Genomic DNA, 19,356 nt, shown 5'->3' on the forward strand with positions numbered 1-19,356 from the left:
TGGACAATGACTAGTAGCTGTGTATATTTTATAGGCTCAATAAGCCACACTTTGCTTTTTTTAATTAAGCACAGCATTCCAAGCTCATAAATGCTGGAAACGTTCTGATCTCCCCATTATGAGACTGCCAAACCCAGTTCTCCAAAGAGATATAAAGGCCAAGCTCTTTTCAGAGTGGATCAGGCTGTTTTGTGTGGGCCCTTCCTGCAATTTTTAACTCTCCTCGTTTTCGAACGCATTGAACTTCAGAAGCAATGTCTTCTCCATCGAGCCCTGGGATCAGACCCAGCAGCTTTACTTCCTGCTCAGATGTCCTTCCGCCGATCGGGAGCAAAGACCGTACCAGCTCTCCCAGCCCTTCAAAGGGATCCAGCTCTGGGTTCAGGGCAGCTGGTTACTTTAGCAGCAGAAGTCTGGGTGGCATCAGCTCAAGAGGATCCAGAAATTCCAGCGCTGGCTACCACTCCGCTAGATATGGATATGGCCATCGGGGAGTCGGCTATTCTGGCACTGGCTTCAGTCACAGTCCTTATGGCTCATATGGGCTTAGGCGACCCATTGCCAGCGGAACTGGGACGCCCTTCATCACTCCTGTGACTTGCAATGAGTCTCTGTTGCAACCTCTCAACCTGGAAATCAACTCTGCCGCCCAAGCGATGAAATGCCAGGAGAAAAACGAGCTCCAGTGCCTGAACAGCAAATTTGCCTGTTTCATTGACAAGGTGAGTTAAGAGGTCAGCATTCAATGCGATGCTTTGACCAGGTGTCTTAAAGCCTGCTGTTCAATCATTTACATGCTACTTGCCCCAAAGCCCCTAAATTCCAACTGCATAAAAAAATACTGGAAAGCAAACTGAAATAGGAAAATATAAACTTGTGCAAAGAAATGTCAGAGATGGGAGACTTTTGCGCACCAAAGACAGATGCCAGCTGCTTCCGATTCTCCTGTGAATGCAATGGCATCTTCAGGAGAGAACAGGCCCTTTCTCTGTCCCCCTCCCTTCCCAGTTAATACTAAACTATCGTATTTTTTGCTCTATAAGACTCACTTTTTCCCTCCTAAAAAGTAAGGGGAAATGTGTGTGCATCTTATGGAGCGAATGCAGGCTGCGCAGCTATCCCAGAAACCAGAACAGAAAGAGGGATTGCTGCTTTCACTGTGCAGCGATCCCTCTTGCTGTTTTGGCTTCCGAGATACAGAATATTTTTTTTCTTGTTTTCCTCCTCCAAAAACTAGGTGCGTCTTGTGGTCTGGTGCGTCTTATAGAGCGAAAAATACGGTAATCTGCATCTCTTGGACCAATGTGCAGATTGGAACTTGGTTGTCCACTGGTCTCAACATTCCCAAGTGTTCTGATCCAGTTTTCTATGCAAAAAAAGTTTTGGAATACATTTAAAAATGTGTATTTTGTAAGAAAAGAATGTTTAGAGAGGCATATTTGGAGATAAAATGTTTTTTAAATACATATTTAAATGTGGGTTTTCATGTGGCTGTTGTGGGGCAGGGGGAGAATGTGGGAAGAGGGCAGGGCAGACTTCTGGTTGAACACATGGAAAAGTGCCATAAACCATGGACTGGTTTGCCCATCCTTACTCACTTTGAGAGCACATGGACAACAGCTGCTATTACATATAAGAAGTGGCCAGTGTGAGATTCTCTTATACATTTTTGGACTTCGCTCCTCTCCAAGGTAGTAATGCAGTTAGGTAATCTTAGACTCTGAACCTTATGGCCTTATGTCCTCTGCAACCCCTTTAAATGACAACATGGAATACTTCACTTACTTTGAAATCTGGTACGCCACCCCTGAGGCATTTGACGGCCCTCCTGCTCATTGTGTGACCAGGTGGCGACAGCCCCAGCCCCCAGGGATCAAAAGGAAGGAATAAAGACTCCGGCAATGTTATATGGAATTAAAATTAGGCCACAACTTTATTAAACTTCTGAATGTAGGAAGAACTTGGCTTAGGCCCTGCAGCTGGGGGAACTGGAATATGGTAAACATCAGGGTAAATGCAATATAGGGGTGCTCTGCGAGATGTAAGTGTAGCAGGCAGCCCAGCCCATATCCCCGTATGCAGGGTAGTTCACTGACAACCTTTCAGTATATGGCCAGTGAAACCCATTATATAACCCCTTTAAGAGGGGGACCCTGGAATCGCTGTTGCAGGGGGGGGGGTCACCACTTCATGCCCACGCCCCCCATTATAGGGAAGAAAAGACTAAAGGATTCCACCCAAGGCCATAACTGCCAAAGTTGTGATGAATTGCTACTGGGAAGACAAAACCTGCCAAAGCAGAAAAATTTCTTCACAGTCCTTCAACAGCAACCAGTCATAGACCATAGCAGTGCTCGCTAAACAGGAAGAAAAAGCTAACCTGCAAACAAGAAAACATTAAACTAAGGGAGGGCAGGAAGGGTGAATCTCCTAAGCCGACTGCCTGGATACTGTCAGCTCCACCCCCTTATATATATGGGACTGGTCCCACTTCCCAGCAATGAAACTTGACCACTGAGGCTGGGCATGAACCTCCAAAAAAGAACACTGAGAGGCAGGCCAGTCCCGGTTTGCCAGTAAGTTCCCTGGGAACTGTAGCACCGCGTGAGACCCCACAAAGGGCACCCACAATGTAAAGTGGGAGTGTTCATTCTGCTGAGTGGGCCCTTTGGCCTGTGCCCTGAAGTCCTACTCTGGTGGCACCAGCTGCTCTCTTGGCCTCACTGGCAAGTTAGTCATGTTCCAAACAGATTTTGAAAGCTGGGGTTTTGAAAACAAAGAGGGATGGCTGCATAAGAATATGGGAGGTGTACCCAGTCCATGCAGAGGCTGGTACTGATATCCAAATCAGCTGAATGGTCCACCCTCTGCAAGAGAAGCACCCTTTCAGCTTGTTTCAATGGCCAGTTTCTGGGGTGTGTGGAAACAGATTACCCTAGGAATCAAATGCAGAAAGGAGAAAAGGGGATAAAATGGGAAGGGCCACAGCTTGCTGGTTGAGCATCTGCTTTGCATGCAGAAGGCCCCAAATTTAATCCCCGGCATCCCCAGATAGGACTGGGAGTATCCCCTGTTTGAAACCCATGGCCAAATTGGCCCTCCAGATGTTTTGAGACTACAACTCCCATCATCCCTAGCTAACAGGACCAGTGGTCAGGGATGATGGGAATTGTACAGTGGTACCTCGGGTTAAGAACTTAATTTGTTCTGGAGGTCCGGTCTTAACCTGAAACTGTTCTTAATCTGAGGTATCACTTTAGCTAATGGGGCCTCCCACTGCCGTTGTGCTGCCGGCACACGATTTCTGTTCTCATCCTGAGGTAAAGTTCTTAACCCGAGGTACTACTTCCAGGTTAGTGGAGTCTGTAACCTGAAGCGTTTGTAACCTGAGGTACCACTATAGTTCCCAAACATCTGGAGGGCCAAGTTTGGCCATGCCTGGAGCAATACTAGGCTAAATGGGCCAGTTGTCTGATTTAGCATGTTTGTGGGCTTCTAAGAGGTGTCTAGTTAGCCACTATGGAAACAGGATGCTGAGCTGAATGGGCTTTCAAACTGATCAAGCAGTGGTCAGATAATTGTATGTGGTTGAAGACAAAGGGGGAATTCTGTTTGACCCGAGCATTAACAGTGTGAAAATCACAGGTCATTGGCTCTGTATTTGTGTGTAGATAGAGAATGCGGAAGGATGCAGAGTAATCATGAGGGAGGAAGGAGAAATTGGAATTTTCTTTCTCTTTATTTTGCTGAGGTCATTTTGCATATTGCTCTTTGATTTTTATTTATTTTTTAGTTGCAGGACTGTTCACAGCATACAATAAAAACAGTTTCAAAAGAGCCAGCAGTGGGTTCATTCAGCGGGACATATTGTGTTGCTTTTCCTGATATAATGCTAGTTCTTCTCTCAGGTTTGCTAATGTTCCTTTCACACTTCAGTGCCTGTTGCATTATGGATCCATGGTCTCTCCCCACCCCCTTATTTATATACCAGTGTGTTGCATTAAATTTCACTCACAACAGTGACACACTACTCTCCCACAATTTCTGCACATGTGTGATTTTGTTTCCCGATGATCCTTGCCTGGAAAGAGCTGTATGCTGGTATACTGCCCCAAATTTCACCACTTTCACAATTTTTTAGGTTAAGGGGGCTGCATAGGGATTCCCTATAACATAGTAAAGGGACTCCTGACCATTAGGTCCATTCTTGACCAACTCTAGGGTTGCGGCGCTCATCTTGCTTTACTGGCCGAGGGAACTGGCGTACAGGTCATGTGGCCAGCATGACTAAGCCATTTCTGGCGAACCAGAGCAGCTCACGGAAACGCCGTTTACCTTCCCACTGGAGCGGTACCTATTTATCTACTTGCACTTTGATGTGCTTTCGAATTGCTAGGTTGGCAGGAGCAGGGACCGAGCAATGGGAGCTCACCCCGTCATGGGGATTCGAACCGCCAACCTTCTGATCGGCAAGTCCTGGGCTCTGTGGTTTAACCCACAACGCCACCTGCGTCCCTCATGTAACATAGAAATGACCCCTAAACATGAGTTATATTCCATTACCTCTCCAGAAGTAGCTTTTACATCATGTGAATGCTCAAGTATAATGTGGAAATTAACAGTTTGGGAAATGCCAGAGAATGCCAGAGAATGCTTCCAGCAGCAATTAAAAACCTGCTGAAGCTGAACCACTCTCTTTTTGTGGGGCGGGGCACTTTTTGTTGCTGTTGTTGTTGAGAAAATTTGGGAAGGGGGGGTGAATTGATTTTTGGGGAGACATGGAAAGGAAATTAATGTTTTTGGGCTTGGGTTATCAGAACTTAATGTTTCGGGATTTGAATATTTTGATGGTTTAGTTTTGCAGAGGCTGGAAATTTGCGGTCTCAGCCCAATCACTTGTTCCCAAGTCTGACACATTTGCCTTCTGAAGCAGAAATGGTTGTGGGGATCAAGTGAGGCTTGGGAATCAAGTGAGGTTGTGGGAATGCTTTGCATTCAGTTTGTTGTCTTGGGCAAGTCACATCTAGTCCAGTATCCTCCCTGAACAGTGAATTTATAAGATGCTTTTGAAAAACTTATTGCAAACACATGAACGAAACCATTCAGTAATCCATTGTTACATCTATCGAAACTTATTTACACTGTTAATAATAATATATAATAAATTTTTATTTATATCCCGCCCTCCCCAGCTGAAGTCGGGCTCAGGGCGGCTAACAACAATAAAATAAGACAACATTTTAAAATCATTTCATTAAAAAATTTGAATTTGTTGAATTTATCTTAATGCTACCACCGTTTTTAAATGAATACAATTTTCACCCATATATTCAGTAAACATTTTCCAGTCTTCTTTAAACATACATTCTTCTTGTTCTCTTAATCTATATGTTAAATCTACACTGCCCACTTTTTGAAAGGAGTGATGGGTGCTCTCTGTATTCTCCCGTAATGCTTGGTCACTTACACTATGCATTTGCAACAATTTTACTTACTGTAAAAGCACAATAAGCCTCCAGTGTATTATGTTTTGAGGAAACTAACCCTGTCAATGTTTATTTGAATTTTCCTTCTTTCTTCCTTCCAGAGCACAAAATACTATTCCAGGCACTAATGTTTACACTTATATTATACCTGTAGCAGAATGTGCTTGGGAAATCAGACATAAGAAATAAAAATACAAAATGATTCCCCTCCCCCCTCCCGGATCACTGCATTAGCATGGAACTTGCTGGCTGCAGACAGGAGCTAATGGATAAGCGTTGTGAATTTAAATGCCCCCTCTTCCTCTCTCAACTTAGAGAAAGTGTTCTTTCATTGTCAATCCCTGCTCCCCTCTGCAAGGATATTCCTTACAGGGTTGTTGTAATGGATACAGAAACAACATATGTAAGGATCCGTTGCAATAGAAGATAGGATAGTCCTCATGCAGAACTTTTCTGCAAAACTGATATGGGGTTTCAGTCCCAGTGAAATCCCTTTGCATGTGTTTTCCTCCTTGTGGATACATCCAAATCACCTACATGGGAGAAAGGCATGACCGGGGTGGTACAAAAAAGAGTGAAAATAATGCTCTCTGATACCATAATCAAGGGGTGAGGACATTTTTCAGCTCAAGGGCCACATTCCTTTCTGGGCAACCTTCTGGGGGCCACCTGTTAGTGAAGGTTAGAGCAAAAGTGGGCAGAGCAAGGAATAGGAATTTTAATTTTTTTGCCATAGCCTGGTTTATTTGTATCTCACACGCCCCTCTCTATCCTCTGCCCAGGCAGGCAAGCGGCATTATCAGAGTTCGAGAACATATTCCAGCCAGGCAAAAACATGCAAGGGAAGTGCAAAGGAAGGCTGGTGTGGCTCAGAATTGGATGTGGCCTGGGGGACTGTCAAGGGCCAGATAGGGAACTCCAGAAGGTCACATGTGGTTCCCCCAGGACATGGGAATCCTCATCCCCAATCTATGCACTTATAGACATTTTGTATTGTGGAGGCAGATCAGCAGAAGCATTTCTCTGCACATATATGCCTTCTCAACTGAAGTATATGTAAGACCTTCCAGTTCACATGGGGGAGCAGTTCAAAGTGCATGGGGGTTTGGATGGTTGAACGTTCCCAAAAAGCATTCTTTCTCCAGTTTAGTTTCTTACATTGTTGCTTAGTCGTTTAGTTGTGTCCGACTCTTCGTGACCCCCTGGACCAGAGAACGCCAGGCACTCCTGTCTTCCACTGCCTCCCGCAGTTTGGCCAAACTCATGCTGGTAGCTTCGAGAACACTGTCCAACCATCTCGTCCTCTGCCGTCCCCGTCTCCTTGTGCCCTCCATCTTTCCCAACATCAGGGTCTTTTCCAGGGAGTCTTCTCTTCTCATGAGGTGGCCAAAGTATTGGAACCTCAGCTTCAGGATCTGTCCTTCCCGTGAGCACTCAGGGCTGATTTCCTTAAGAATGGATAGGTTTGATCTTCTTGCAGTCCATGGGACTCTCAAGAGTCTCCTCCAGCACCATAATTCAAAAGCATCAATTCTTTGGCGATCAGTCTTCTTTATGGTCCAGCTCCCACTTCCATACATCACTACTGGGAAAACTATAGCTTTGACTATACAGACCTTTGTTGGCAAGGTGCTTTTTAAGATGCTGTCTAGTTTCTTACAAGGCATGTGAATAAATAACATGATCAACCAATACACCACCCTTTTGTTTTTTAAAAAATGCTCTCCCGTTAAGCTGCTTTTGCTCTCCATTCAGGTCCGGTTCCTGGAGCAGCACAACCTGATGCTGAAGACCAAGTGGGACTTCTTGAAGGAGAAGAAGCGCCAGAAAAGCCACATGGAGCCCCTGTTTAGCGAATACATCAGTAGGCTGAGGAAGGAGCTGGAGTGCCTGGAATGGGAGAGGAATCAGCTGAAGGTCGAAATGAACAACTGGAGAGAAAGCATGGAAGGGAACAAGAGGAGGTGAACTCCAGGGCTGGGTTCAGCATTTTTCTTCTAAGTGGCCTGGTCTGAGGTGGGTCGCAACAGCAGCATGGCTGAATAACAGGGTTATTCTCTGCAGGTTATTCTCTGCATTAGGCCCACCATGTTTTCCTCAATGAAGTGGTAAATCCGGGTTCGAGGTAGTTTGTTAAGGGTGCTGGGAACTGTAGCTCTGTGACGGTTGAGCTCTGAGGATTCTTTGTGGGAAGCTGTGTGGTGTGAGTTGCACTGCTTGGCAGCAGTTGGCCGTTGGCTCAATGCTCTCAATGCTCACATTGAGAACTCTTCAACTTTTTTAGACCTAGCACCCACCTTTAACACAATCATGCACTGGGTGGTAAAAAGGTAAAGGACCGCTGACAGTTAAGTCCAGTAGCAGACGACTCTGGGGTTGTGACGCTCATCTTGCTTTACAGGCCAGGGTAGCCAGCGTTTGTCCTCAGACAGTTTTTCCGGATCATGTGGCCAGCATGACTAAGCCGCTTCTGGCGCAATGGAACACCGAAACCAGAGCAGCGCACGGAAACGCCGTTTACCTTCCCACCAGAGCAGTACCTATTAATCTACTTGCACGTTTTGGTGTGCTTTCAAACTGCTAGGTTGAAAAGAGCAGGGACCGAGCAACAGGAGCTCATCCCATTATGTGGATTTGAACCGCCGACCTTCTGATCGGCAAGCCCAAGAGGCTGAGTGGTTTAGACCACAGTGCCACCTGCATCCCCGATGCACTGGGTGACCCAGGGCCAATAGATATTTGTATGGTGGCTGTGCTGCTGTTGCGACCCACATCAGACCAGGCCACAACCAGGTCATGATGATCAATGGCCCAAACTCCTGTCATTCATTTATTCATTCATTCATTTCTCACTTTCCCCAAACTGGCTGCATGGGCAAAACTTGCTCATTTTCTATATGCAGGGACCTTTGCATCATGGGGGCACCTTGAGTCATGTGAGCCATGGAGTCTGTGCCTGGAATATGAACAACAGGGCCTGCCCAATACATTTTGTGTGGACAGGTGGAGTCCCCAGATCCTGCGCGGTCCCCCCCGTCATGTGGAATAATGACTCAAGACAATGTGCTATGGGATTAAATTGGCCCATAGCCAATTAAATTTCAAATGTGGGTAGACCTTGTCTCAGGCATTGGGCGTTCTCCCTCCCCAGTCCCCAGCTGGGGACCTAGGGAGCATCAGGGTTATCCAGTGTGGGGGGGGGATGGGCCGGCTCTGGAGAACATATGTTCAAGCAGAGATAGCCGCCCCCGTAACGCCGCTGCTGCAGGGGAGAGCAATGACGACCTTTCGGCGTACGGCCAAAGCCTCCCTTCAAAAAACCCTTTAACGGGGAACCCTGGTATCGCCGCCGCAAATAGGAAGATGGACTAAAGGATTCCGCCCAAGGCCTGATACCGCCAAAGTTGTGACGTTTTGCTACGGGAAAGGCAAAACCTGCCAATGCAGGGAAATTCCTTTCCGGCCCTTTAACAGCGACCTTAACGTAGCAGCGCCTGCATACCTGTGAAGAAAAGTTAACCTGCAAAACCTGTGAATAAAAGTTAACCTACAAGATAAGACATTAACTGAGGGTGGGTAGGGTGGGAGAAGCTCTGGAGCCAAGTGAGGATTCCCAGGTAAGATCCTCCCTCTATTGTGTGGGCAGGTAATCCCTCCCCTACCTGGCCTGGTCTCCTTGGCAACGCTTCCCCCAGGTGGGATTGGACAACTGACTGAGGTAGGCGGAGACCTTCAGGTATCCCACCTGAGGGAAGGCAAAGCCAAGCCTATGCTGTTGGAGCCGCTCCAGATCTAGGGGCTGCGTGCGTCCCCGCAAAGGGCGCCCCCCGTTTTAAGCGGGGAGCGGTCATTGCTGCCCGATGCAAAGGAATGATGGTGGCTTCCCGACACCACCACCATTTTGTGTACACAAACCAGCCAGACAGGCAGTTGAATCTTATTTCAACATTGGTGATGGGACAGCTGGCTTGCTTAGACAGTGCAGGGCAGATCACACAAAACTCACTGCTCTGTCTTCCAACAACTTGTTGCCACTCCTTGCCATTGCCACCACTCTGCCTAATGTTAGGGCCGGCTTTGGTTAGGAAGTGGTCCAGCCTACCCATAAGTGGACTATTTCAACGAGACCCCAAGCCTTAACAAGTCACTATTGGGTTAGTCATCTGAGGACATAATGACCTATTTAGAAAGGCCTTCCTTTCTTTGTGGTTCAACATGGTGATACTAATTATTAGTCACTAATGCATGAAGTCTGTCTTTATAACCTCCCCAGGTTTGAGGAAGAATGCAGTCGAAGGGCCTGTGCTGAAAATGAATATGTTGCACTTAAGAAGGCAAGTGATGGGCCATATTTCTGCTAAAGACCTTGAGAGAATTATTGGTGGTTTGTTGGTATGGTATCAGAATGGATCAGATGCCAAGAAGTATCACAAGAATATGATCACTTTGTTCTGGAGAACCAATGCAGTGTAGTGACTTGACCAAAAGAGATTAATCTGTGGCTTTCCATGTGACAAGGGACTACATCATATGCTGCCTGGGGCTGCTGGTAGCTGGAGTCCAGCAACATCTGAAAGGCCTCAGGTTCTCCTTCCCTGGTCTAGGTGAAGACTCAAAAGACCTGGCTTGAAGCACTTCAAGCAGACCAGTATTTATTTATGTTTTATTGATTTTTAACAATGTCTTCATGGATGCCTTTGCTGATTTTATTATAGCTTTGCATGTTGTATACCAGCTAGATAAAGCTTTTATGAAAGTGCAAATTATTCATAAATGTCCTGAACACAACCAGAACAATGAGGATAAGCAACTGGATTTTTAATTCTTTATTGACAAAGCACTTGGTTACATCAGCTTCTTAACATGCAAGTGATGTAAAACAATACTCCTCACTAACTAGCTGTCTAGGCAACCCAGATAGTAGGAGCTGTGATGAAACTCTGCTTCAGCACTGTGCCTTTTTGTCTTCTGCTAGGAAGTGGATTGTGTCTTCATGGACAAATCACAGAAAGAAGCCAAGGTGGAAACTTTAATGCAAGACATCTGCTTTTACAGAAATACATTTGAAGAGGTAACAAGGAATGTTTATATTTGTTCATGCTGCTTGGTTGTCATTACAAAATGGTTCCCATGGTCCTGTCTGGAAGGTCAGAGGCTCCCCTCCCCAATTATTTAAGATTTAGGCTGTCATCCTAAGAGCCCCTGAAATAAGTGGAAATAAAGGTACCCTTCTTGACTGATATGTACACAGGGTCATTGTCACACCTAAATGTGCACCTCAACTATTTGTGTACACAGCCACTCAGATTGTATACTTGTTGAATATTATGCATGAACACCACTTTATGTAGACATAAATGCGTTTAAGGTCTAGGTACAAGCATCCTTTTTTTAGACTTAAAAAAAATGATCCCAAGTAAAATAGTTTACTATCCAACTCAGGATTGTGACATTAAAAAAAGGAAATTCAACAGCCACAGGCTGAATGTGTTCTGTGTAATTCATAGGAAATATGTGAGTTGCAGTCATGCATCTCAGACACTTGTGTCACAGTGAAAATGGACAACAGCCGAGGCCTGGATGTGGGCTGCATCATTGAAGAGTTCCACCGTCGGTACGAAGACATTGCCTCCCGGAGTCGAGCCGAGGCTGAGGCTTGGTGCCAGTGTCAGGTTCATTGATCTGTCTTCTTGAACATCTCCATTATATATGTTTTGTGTGTGTGTGTGTGTGTGTGTGTACCCCATACTAGCCATTACGACTATGTTCCACCTAAATAGCTAGAGACAGCAATGCTTCTTAATACCAGCTGTTGGAACACACAGGAGAGGGAGAGTACTCTTGTGATCAAATCTTGCTTGTAGGTTTCCCAGAGGTTTCTGGTTGGCCATTGTGTGGCGATTCCCGCCTCCCCCCAATTAGAATAAATAAAGACACAGGACACCATTGATTAAGGTTAATGGGCAAAAATTGGCCACAACTTTATTGGTTACAGGTAAGAGCGGTATTGGCTTTAGGCATTGGTCCTATCAGACTATCCAGCTTCAGCCTGTTAGCATGAAAACCGGAAAGGCTTAACACCAACAGGGGAGGGGCCTGGGATGCACATTGCTAGGAACTCCCCCAGGGGTCACCGCTCGGGGGCATGTTTTAGGCCATGGCCTCCATAGGTTTCGGACGAGGCAACGTCCCCCAGAATCCTTTACCAGATTACCCTTAAATATTTGAGGGAGGTGGTGGCGCTCCTCCCCCCCAACACATCTACATAATAATACCCCTACCAATGCCTAACCGCCATAACCAAGAGATGTTGTGACGATTTGCTACGAGATAGGCGAAAAAAACCAAATGGCCAATTTGCCAAGTGGAAAAAATTCCTACCAGGCCCCTTAATGGCGACCAACAGAAGTCCATAGCAATGTCAGAAGGAAAACCTAAAGGGTGGGTGTGGCAAACCGAATCTGCAGCTGGGATGAAAAGGGGAGATCCCGGGGCCGCACCAGCCTTAAATGACCCAGGCCAGCTGATTGGCTGGCTCTGGTGCTGACGCAGCCCGAGGATTCCCCTGGTCACGCGGGGCTGGAGCCAGCCCCTCACGATTGTTGGGGGCGTGAGCCCGCAACACCACCTCCTCCTTATGTCGGAAGTGGCTTTGTGATGACAAGAGGATGCTGGGCTAGATGGGCCAGCCCCTCCTCCTCCTCCTCCACCTCCTCCTCCTGGTTGTTTGTTGCATTTATATCCCTCCCTTTTCTCCAAGGTCTTCCCCACAATAACTGTGAGGTAGGTCAGGCAGCGAGTCAGTGACTGGCCCAAGGTCACCCAATGAGCTTCGTAGTCGACTGGAGATTTGAACCCTGGCTGCCCAGGTCCTAGTCTGACACTTTAACCACTACACCACATTGGTGTATTGGTCACCTAGCGACAATAGTTTTCTGGGTGACACACATAATAAGGCTGGAATCACCTGGTATGCATGCCATGGGATGACCACCTAAAACAGCTCCCCTCTGCCAGCTTCTCCTCGTTGGTTCCATAATGCAGGCCAGCCTTCCTCAGCCTGGTGCCCTCCAGATATTGCTGGACTCCAACTCCCTTCAGCCCTAGCCATGTGGTCAATGGTCAGGGACGATGGGAGCTGTAGTCGCAACAACAGCTACAGGGCCTCAGGTTGGAGGAAGCTGGGTGTAGAGCAGCCTTTCTCAAGGGTCCCCAGATGTTGTTGAACTACAACTCCCATCACCCCTAGCTAGCAAGGCCAGAGCTCAGGGATGATGGGAGTTGTAGTCCAACAACATCTGGGGGCCCATAGGTTGAGAATCGCTGGTGTAGAGGAACACTTGCCTGTGATAGGTACCATCTATAGCTCAGTGAGAGAGTATGTGTTTGGCAAGCAGGTTCAACTTATCCATATGGGTTTCAGATATATTGGTATTTTGCTCAGCCACATCACTTCTCTCCTTGCAGTACCAGGAGCTGAGGACAACGGCTGCCAAACACTGTGACAATCTACGCAATGTCAAGGATGAACTTGGTGAGCTGACTCGGATGGTTCACCGACTGCAGGCTGAAATTTCAAATGTTAAATCCCAGGTGAGAATGACCAGTGGAGCTTGGCTGCAACAAGAACACCACTATTGTTGAGGAGTGTCATAACGGTGATGGACCTAATATTAACAGTTCTTGTGGCTGATTAACACATTGTCATCTTAAGAAGGGGATATGTTATTCAAGACCCATTCTGCCTGTGTTGGAAGAAGAGATAAGGTTTGTTTCATTATGTGAAATCCTTAGTGAGTTGGATGTGTGCTCCAAAACATCCAGATGAGAACTATCTTGTTCCCTTTGATGTCCATTGGGTTGTACCTAACACATCCCTTAAGTGCAAGGAGTTCCACTCTGCAATGGAACTTCGCCCTCTTCCCTCTTCCTTTGCCTCCTGAATCTGTACCACTGGACCTGAGTGTAGAGTGGTGCAAGCCTGGGGAACATGTGAAAACCAAAGGAGAATGGAGATTCATCTTAGACTCTTCATGCTACAGAACTTTGTTGTTGTGTGCTCTTTTCTTTGTCTCTCACCTTCCCTCTGTGTGTTCTGTGCCGACAGCGCTGCAAACTGGAAGAGGAGGTAGCTGGAGCTGAGGAACGTGGGGAGATGGCGGTGAAGGATGCCAAATGCAAACTGGCAGGTCTGGAGGAGGCCTTGCACAAAGCCAAGCAGGACATGGCTTGCCAGCTACGGGAGTATCAGGCACTGATGAACCTCAAGTTGGCCCTGGATATCGAGATTGCCACCTACAGGAAACTCCTGGAAGGAGAGGAGTTCAGGTGAGACTCCTCTGGACCCATTTGAAAGTCTATTTTAGAAAAGCTCCCCCAGAAAAGCAAATTTCAAAGTTTCACTGCAATATTAAGTGTGTACATTTGTTGATTTGTATAATACAAATCAACCTATGGTGTACACAGGTTTGCAAACTGTACAGTTGTTGAATGTAACACGTGAATACCCTTATTGTGTTGTTTCTGAATTAATCTGCATAAAAAAGATCCGCACAGGAAATCTCCAGGCGAATACATATTTGTAAACATGGTTTATTTGCAAACATACATTACTATATCACTTTATTTCAAAATGCAGATTTCTAAATATATTTTATTTCAACCTATGCTTTTAAAATGCACCTTGTGTGTGGGATTTTTTTTTGGGGGGGGGGCTGGAAACTGTATCATAAATAGGGATGAAGGTTGTTTTTGTTTGGTCCACATTTTTGCGTGGACAGGCGGAGTCCCCAGATCCCGCGCGGTCCCCCCCCCCCGTCATGTGGAATAATGACTCAAGACAATGTGCTATGGGATTAAATTGGCCCATAGCCAATTAAATTTCAAATGTGGGTAGACCTTGGCTCAGGCATTGGGCGTTCTCCCTCCCCAGTCCCCAGCCAGGGACCTAGGGAGCATCAGGGTTATCCAGTGTGTGTGTGGGGGGGATGGGCCGGCTCTGGAGAACATATGTTCAAGCAGAGATAGCCGCCCCCGTAACGCCGCTGCTGCAGGGGAGAGCAATGACGACCTTTTGGCGTACGGCCAAAGCCTCCCTTCAAAAAACCCTTTAACGGGGAACCCTGGTATCGCCGCCGCAAATAGGAAGATGGACTAAAGGATTCCGCCCAAGGCCTGATACCGCCAAAGTTGTGACATTTTGCTACGGAAAAGGCAAAACCTGCCAATGCAGGGAAATTCCTTTCTGGCCCTTTAACAGCGACCTTAACGTAGCAGCGCCTGCCTACCTGTGAAGAAACGTTAACCTGCAAAACCTGTGAAGAAAAGTTAACCCGCAAAATAAGACATTAACTGAGGGTGGGTAGGGTGGGAGAAGCTCTGGAGCCAAGTGAGGATTCCCAGGTAAGATCCTCCCTCTATTGTGTGGGCAGGTAATCCCTCCCCTCCCTGGCCTGGTCTCCTTGGCAACGCTTCCCCCAGGTGGGATTGGACAACTGACTGAGGTAGGCGGAGACCTTCAGGTATCCCACCTGAGGGAAGGCAAAGGCAAGCCTATGCTGTTGGAGCCGCTCCAGATCTAGGGGCTGCGTGCGTCCCTGCAAAGGGCGCCCCTCGTTTTAAGCGGGGAGCGGTCATTAAGTGAACTGACTTAATTCACATCTCCCAGACTAATACTTGGCTTGAGATGTACCGGTAATTAGTCTTCAGATCTGACACTTTCTCCAAATTCTGTGATACAGTTTTCAGCTCAAAAACCAGGAGCTGTAGCACGGCAACATCTGGAGACTCACGGGTTCCCCACCCCTGCCATATAATTATGTTGTGGGGCAAAGGAGATTCCTATCCTTGCAGGCAGCTATCAGAAGGCAATGAGAGTATTCGTCATGCAGTGCACATATAAAGGTCCATAAGTAAATCAGTAATGATTCAAAATTCACTGAAAGACAGCTTGTTCTCCATCATTTATCCTCCTTTGCCATATGCAGCCGCAACAGAGAACCTGTTCTGTAGGCTATGCTTTCAGTCTATCTAAGATGGTAGCAACACACACACACACAAAAACACCTAGAATGTACACCTAGAATATGCTACAGAATCCCCAGAATCCTTTGCAACATACAGAAGTTCCTTAGCGTAGATGCAGAGGTTCATTGACATTTATTCATGTGTAAAGCGCTTCGTAAAGAGTATAGAAGCAAACACAACAAAGTATATATGTTCTGTGTGCATTTTTTCCTATGCACAAGTGATCAGAATAAAGGAGGGAAGAATGAATGTAAAGTCCTGTGCCAAGCCAGGTTCTCATTTTATTTTTCTTACATGCTTAAAAAAAACATCAGCACAGTGAGAAAATTTTATACAGGAGGATTTAAACTCACTAGTTTTACAAGCTAGAATATTTTCTGATAAACGTGCCCCCAGGTGGTGACAGGTAGCATTCACAACATGAAGGACCTGCTGGTTTGACTTTTCCCAGGCTTTTCCCCACCTGCAATTGGGTGGTGACTTTCTCACTGAGCTCCCATTGCTCTGTCCCTGCTCCTGCCAACCTAGCAGTTCAAAAGCACGCCAGGTGCCAGTAGATAAATAGGTACTGCTGCGGCGGGAAGGTCAACGGCGTTTCCGTGTGCTCTGGTTTCCATCACTGTGTTCTGTTGCACCAGAAGTGGTTTAGTCATGCTGGCCGCATGACCTGGAAAGCTGTCTATGGACAAACACAGACTCCCTCGGCCTGAAAGCGAGATGAGCGCCGCAACCCCATACCGTCATACCTCAGGTTGAAGTAGCTCCAGGTTAAGTATGTTCAGGTCGCGCCATGCGGCGACCCAGAAGTAATGGAGCACGTTACTTCTGGGTTTCGCCACTCGCACATGTACAGATGCTCAAAATGATGTCACATGCATGCACAGAAGCAGCGAATTGTGACCTGCACATGCGCAGACGCACAGTCGAGGGTTGTGCTCTACTCAGCATGCAAACGGGGCTCCGGAACGGATCCTGTTTGCATTCAGAGGTACCACTATAGTCACCTTTGACTGGACATAACCGTCCAGTGATCCTTTACCTTTTACCTTTTCTCATTGAGAATTTACTGCTGTGGGTGCTGTTTAATGCTGGCCTTTGCCAAGTTGTGGTTTTTTCTGTATGTTGTACCCCTGTCTGGGTAGTTTGGATTGCTTCTTTAAAGGGCCATACCTAAACAGACAGTGTCAGTCAGTCAGTCAGACAGCCAGACAGATGGATAGATACCGTATTTTTCGCTCTATAAGACGCACCAGACCACAAGATGCACCTAGTTTTTGGAGGAGGAAAACAAGAAAAAAAATATTCTGAATCTCAGAAGCCAGAACAGCAAGAGGGATCGCTGCGCAGTGAAAGCAGCAATCCGTCTTGCTGTTCTGGCTTCTGGGATAGCTGCGCAGCCTGCATTCGCTCCATAAGATGCACACACATTTCCCCTTACTTTTTAGGAGGGAAAAAGTGAGTCTTATAGAGCAAAAAATACAGTAGATATACAGACAGATGGATAGATATATAGACAGACATACATACACAGATATATATATATATATCTATATCTATCTATCTATCTATCTATATATATATATATATATATATCTATGCACGTATACATGCACAACCTATTTCTAGCTATGAAATTGTTGGTGATTTAGGCCTAATATTCAGCTAATGAGATGTTTCAATCTATTTAATTCCTGCTAGGATGGGCGATGGAGAATGTGCTGTGAACATCTGTAAGTACCTCCAAGAGATGCCTCCAGAAATGCCACTGCTAATTTATTCATTTCTTTCTGTTTTGGGTGGACCCTTTCTATGTATCTCATCATGTGGTTCCTTCCTCCCCTTTCCCTCCCCAGCTGTGCAGAGGAGCCAGGGCGCCGTTGTGTGCAATCCTGACCACCACTGTGGACCCGGAAGAGGTGGACACATTATGACAAATGGAAGAGATCCCTGCAGCCCAGCAGGTTTCAAAAGAGGCATGGCTCCCTGTGGAGATGCGGGTCTTCCATGTGGAGACAGCCATACCCCTCCTCCCGAAGGATTTAGCACCCAGAGTGTGAAGAGCTCCAACGTTAAACATGTAGCAGCGGCTTCTCCTTGCGCATCAAGAGGTTAAATCTAGACTTTGGGTTTCTGCATGCCTGAAGTTGTTGATTCAGCATTTGTACCTTGACTCAGCAATTCTTGTACTTTTCAGGACAATCCTTGGGGACAGGTCCATCCACCTTTATTGGCTCCCTAATCTTATGTCACTTTCAATTCACAGTGAATTCTGAGTATCAACCAACTTCTGCATAACCAGGATAAAGACTGTTGCTATTTTTGTGGTCCCTTATTCTAAGATCAAACGGAGGTAAGGCAGGAGCCCCCAGGGGCTTTCCTTCAGCTCCAGTTAAACCCCTTCATCACCCAAAACACTGATTTTAAGAGGATGTTGTCATTTCAGGGTAACTGATTACGAAAGCAAGTTCCAACGCCTACAGTGAAAGGGAAGGTTTATTTCATTTGGAAATGCCGTGTATTCTGATGATAAAAAAAAAGTACATAGCTTCCTGCTGAAAATATTGTGTTCAAAGTCTATTTCTTACCTGCAAATACCCAGAATTTTGCACCCTTTCTTGCTTCTCTCCTTTGGTTTTGTCCTGGGAAATTGCTTCTTTAGACAAACTTTGGGTGCTTCCAGACAGGGACTTAATACTGTAAGTGATCATATATATGTATCTCAAATGGGTCATAGGTTAGATTTTTTAAAAAAAACTTGCTGTATTTTCCCTGGAAGGGAGGTGGGGATATGGACTGGTATTTTGATTCCAGCAATGTCTTGTTGCTGCTACAAAACATTTTATGGCCCTTCCTTATTGCTTGTCCAGCAGTAGTTAAATACATACTGCACTTGCAGTTTGATGCCATGGTTAATAGCCAGAGACATCTATCTTCTAAGAATTTCTCTTGGGCTGCAGTCCTGTACACATTTACCTTGGCAAGGCCTCAGTGAATTCAGTGGGGCTTGATTCTGAGTAGACATGCACATAATTGCATTGCCAGCTCTTTTTAAATACCCGATCTAGGCACTGGTTTGCACAAAGCTGTGTGTTCATGCAAGCCAAGAATGTATAACCAAAACCGGTTTGCAAAAGAAGACAAAGTGCTTTCTGTGAATGATAGAGGTGAAGGTATTCAGACAGCCTAAATGAAGCTGAATACACCAGTCTTTGGTGAATGAGAAAGGGAGTCGGGTTGCTTTTCAGCTGCTTGTGTATCTGCCAAATTATATCTCAGTGACAGAGCTTTAGCACTGCATGACTGCTAGCAGAGAATAGCCCAACAAGAAAGTATTTCAGGTTTGGGCATGCCTTTTACTGTCTGGTGGGTTGCTTTTTAAAAATGTGAACCTCTGCTTTTGTGTGTGTGCATGTGAACTTCAATTTTAAATAAATCAATTCAGCTAAGCAATGACTCCAGTCTGACTAGCTTTAACCATGCAGCAGAGAATGAATGCTATGGTTGAGCTAAATTATGGGTAGCATTTTTCAGTTTTAAGACTGTTTGATAAATCTACAGGCAGCTGGTTCTCATATGCACTTCTGTTATTTGATTGAATGATTACTTGCAAAAACATCACTTTAATGCAGGCATAGGCAAACTCTGCCCTCCAGGTGTTTTGGGACTACAACTCCCATCATCCCTAGCTAACAAGACCAGTGGTCAGCGATGATGGGAGCTGTAGTCCCAAAACATCTGGAGGGCAGAGTTTGCCTATACCTGCCTTAATGACATTGTGTGGACAGGCGGAGTCCCCAGATCCCGTGCGGTCCCCCCCATCATGTGGAATAACGACTCAAGACAA

At 46.1% G+C, this 19,356-nt stretch overlaps 1 protein-coding gene across 1 annotated transcript; it reads left to right on the plus strand.

Annotated features, from left to right (window-relative positions):
* Window positions 1-254: 254 nt before the first annotated feature.
* Window positions 255-18,955, plus strand: LOC310840171 (keratin, type II cuticular Hb5-like; the record flags this gene model as incomplete). Its single annotated transcript, XM_083729450.1, has 9 exons — window positions 255-722; window positions 7,242-7,450; window positions 9,760-9,820; window positions 10,462-10,557; window positions 10,994-11,158; window positions 12,954-13,079; window positions 13,594-13,814; window positions 17,211-17,242; window positions 17,366-18,955. The coding sequence occupies 9 exons, from the start codon at window positions 255-257 to the stop codon at window positions 17,623-17,625; spliced, it is 1,638 nt and encodes a 545-aa protein (XP_083585576.1). The 3' UTR covers window positions 17,626-18,955.
* Between the last annotated feature and the right edge of the window lie 401 nt (window positions 18,956-19,356).

Source organism: Podarcis gaigeae, assembly GCF_964106915.1.
Source record: "Podarcis gaigeae genome assembly, chromosome: 2".
Lineage (NCBI taxonomy): Eukaryota > Metazoa > Chordata > Lepidosauria > Squamata > Lacertidae > Podarcis > Podarcis gaigeae.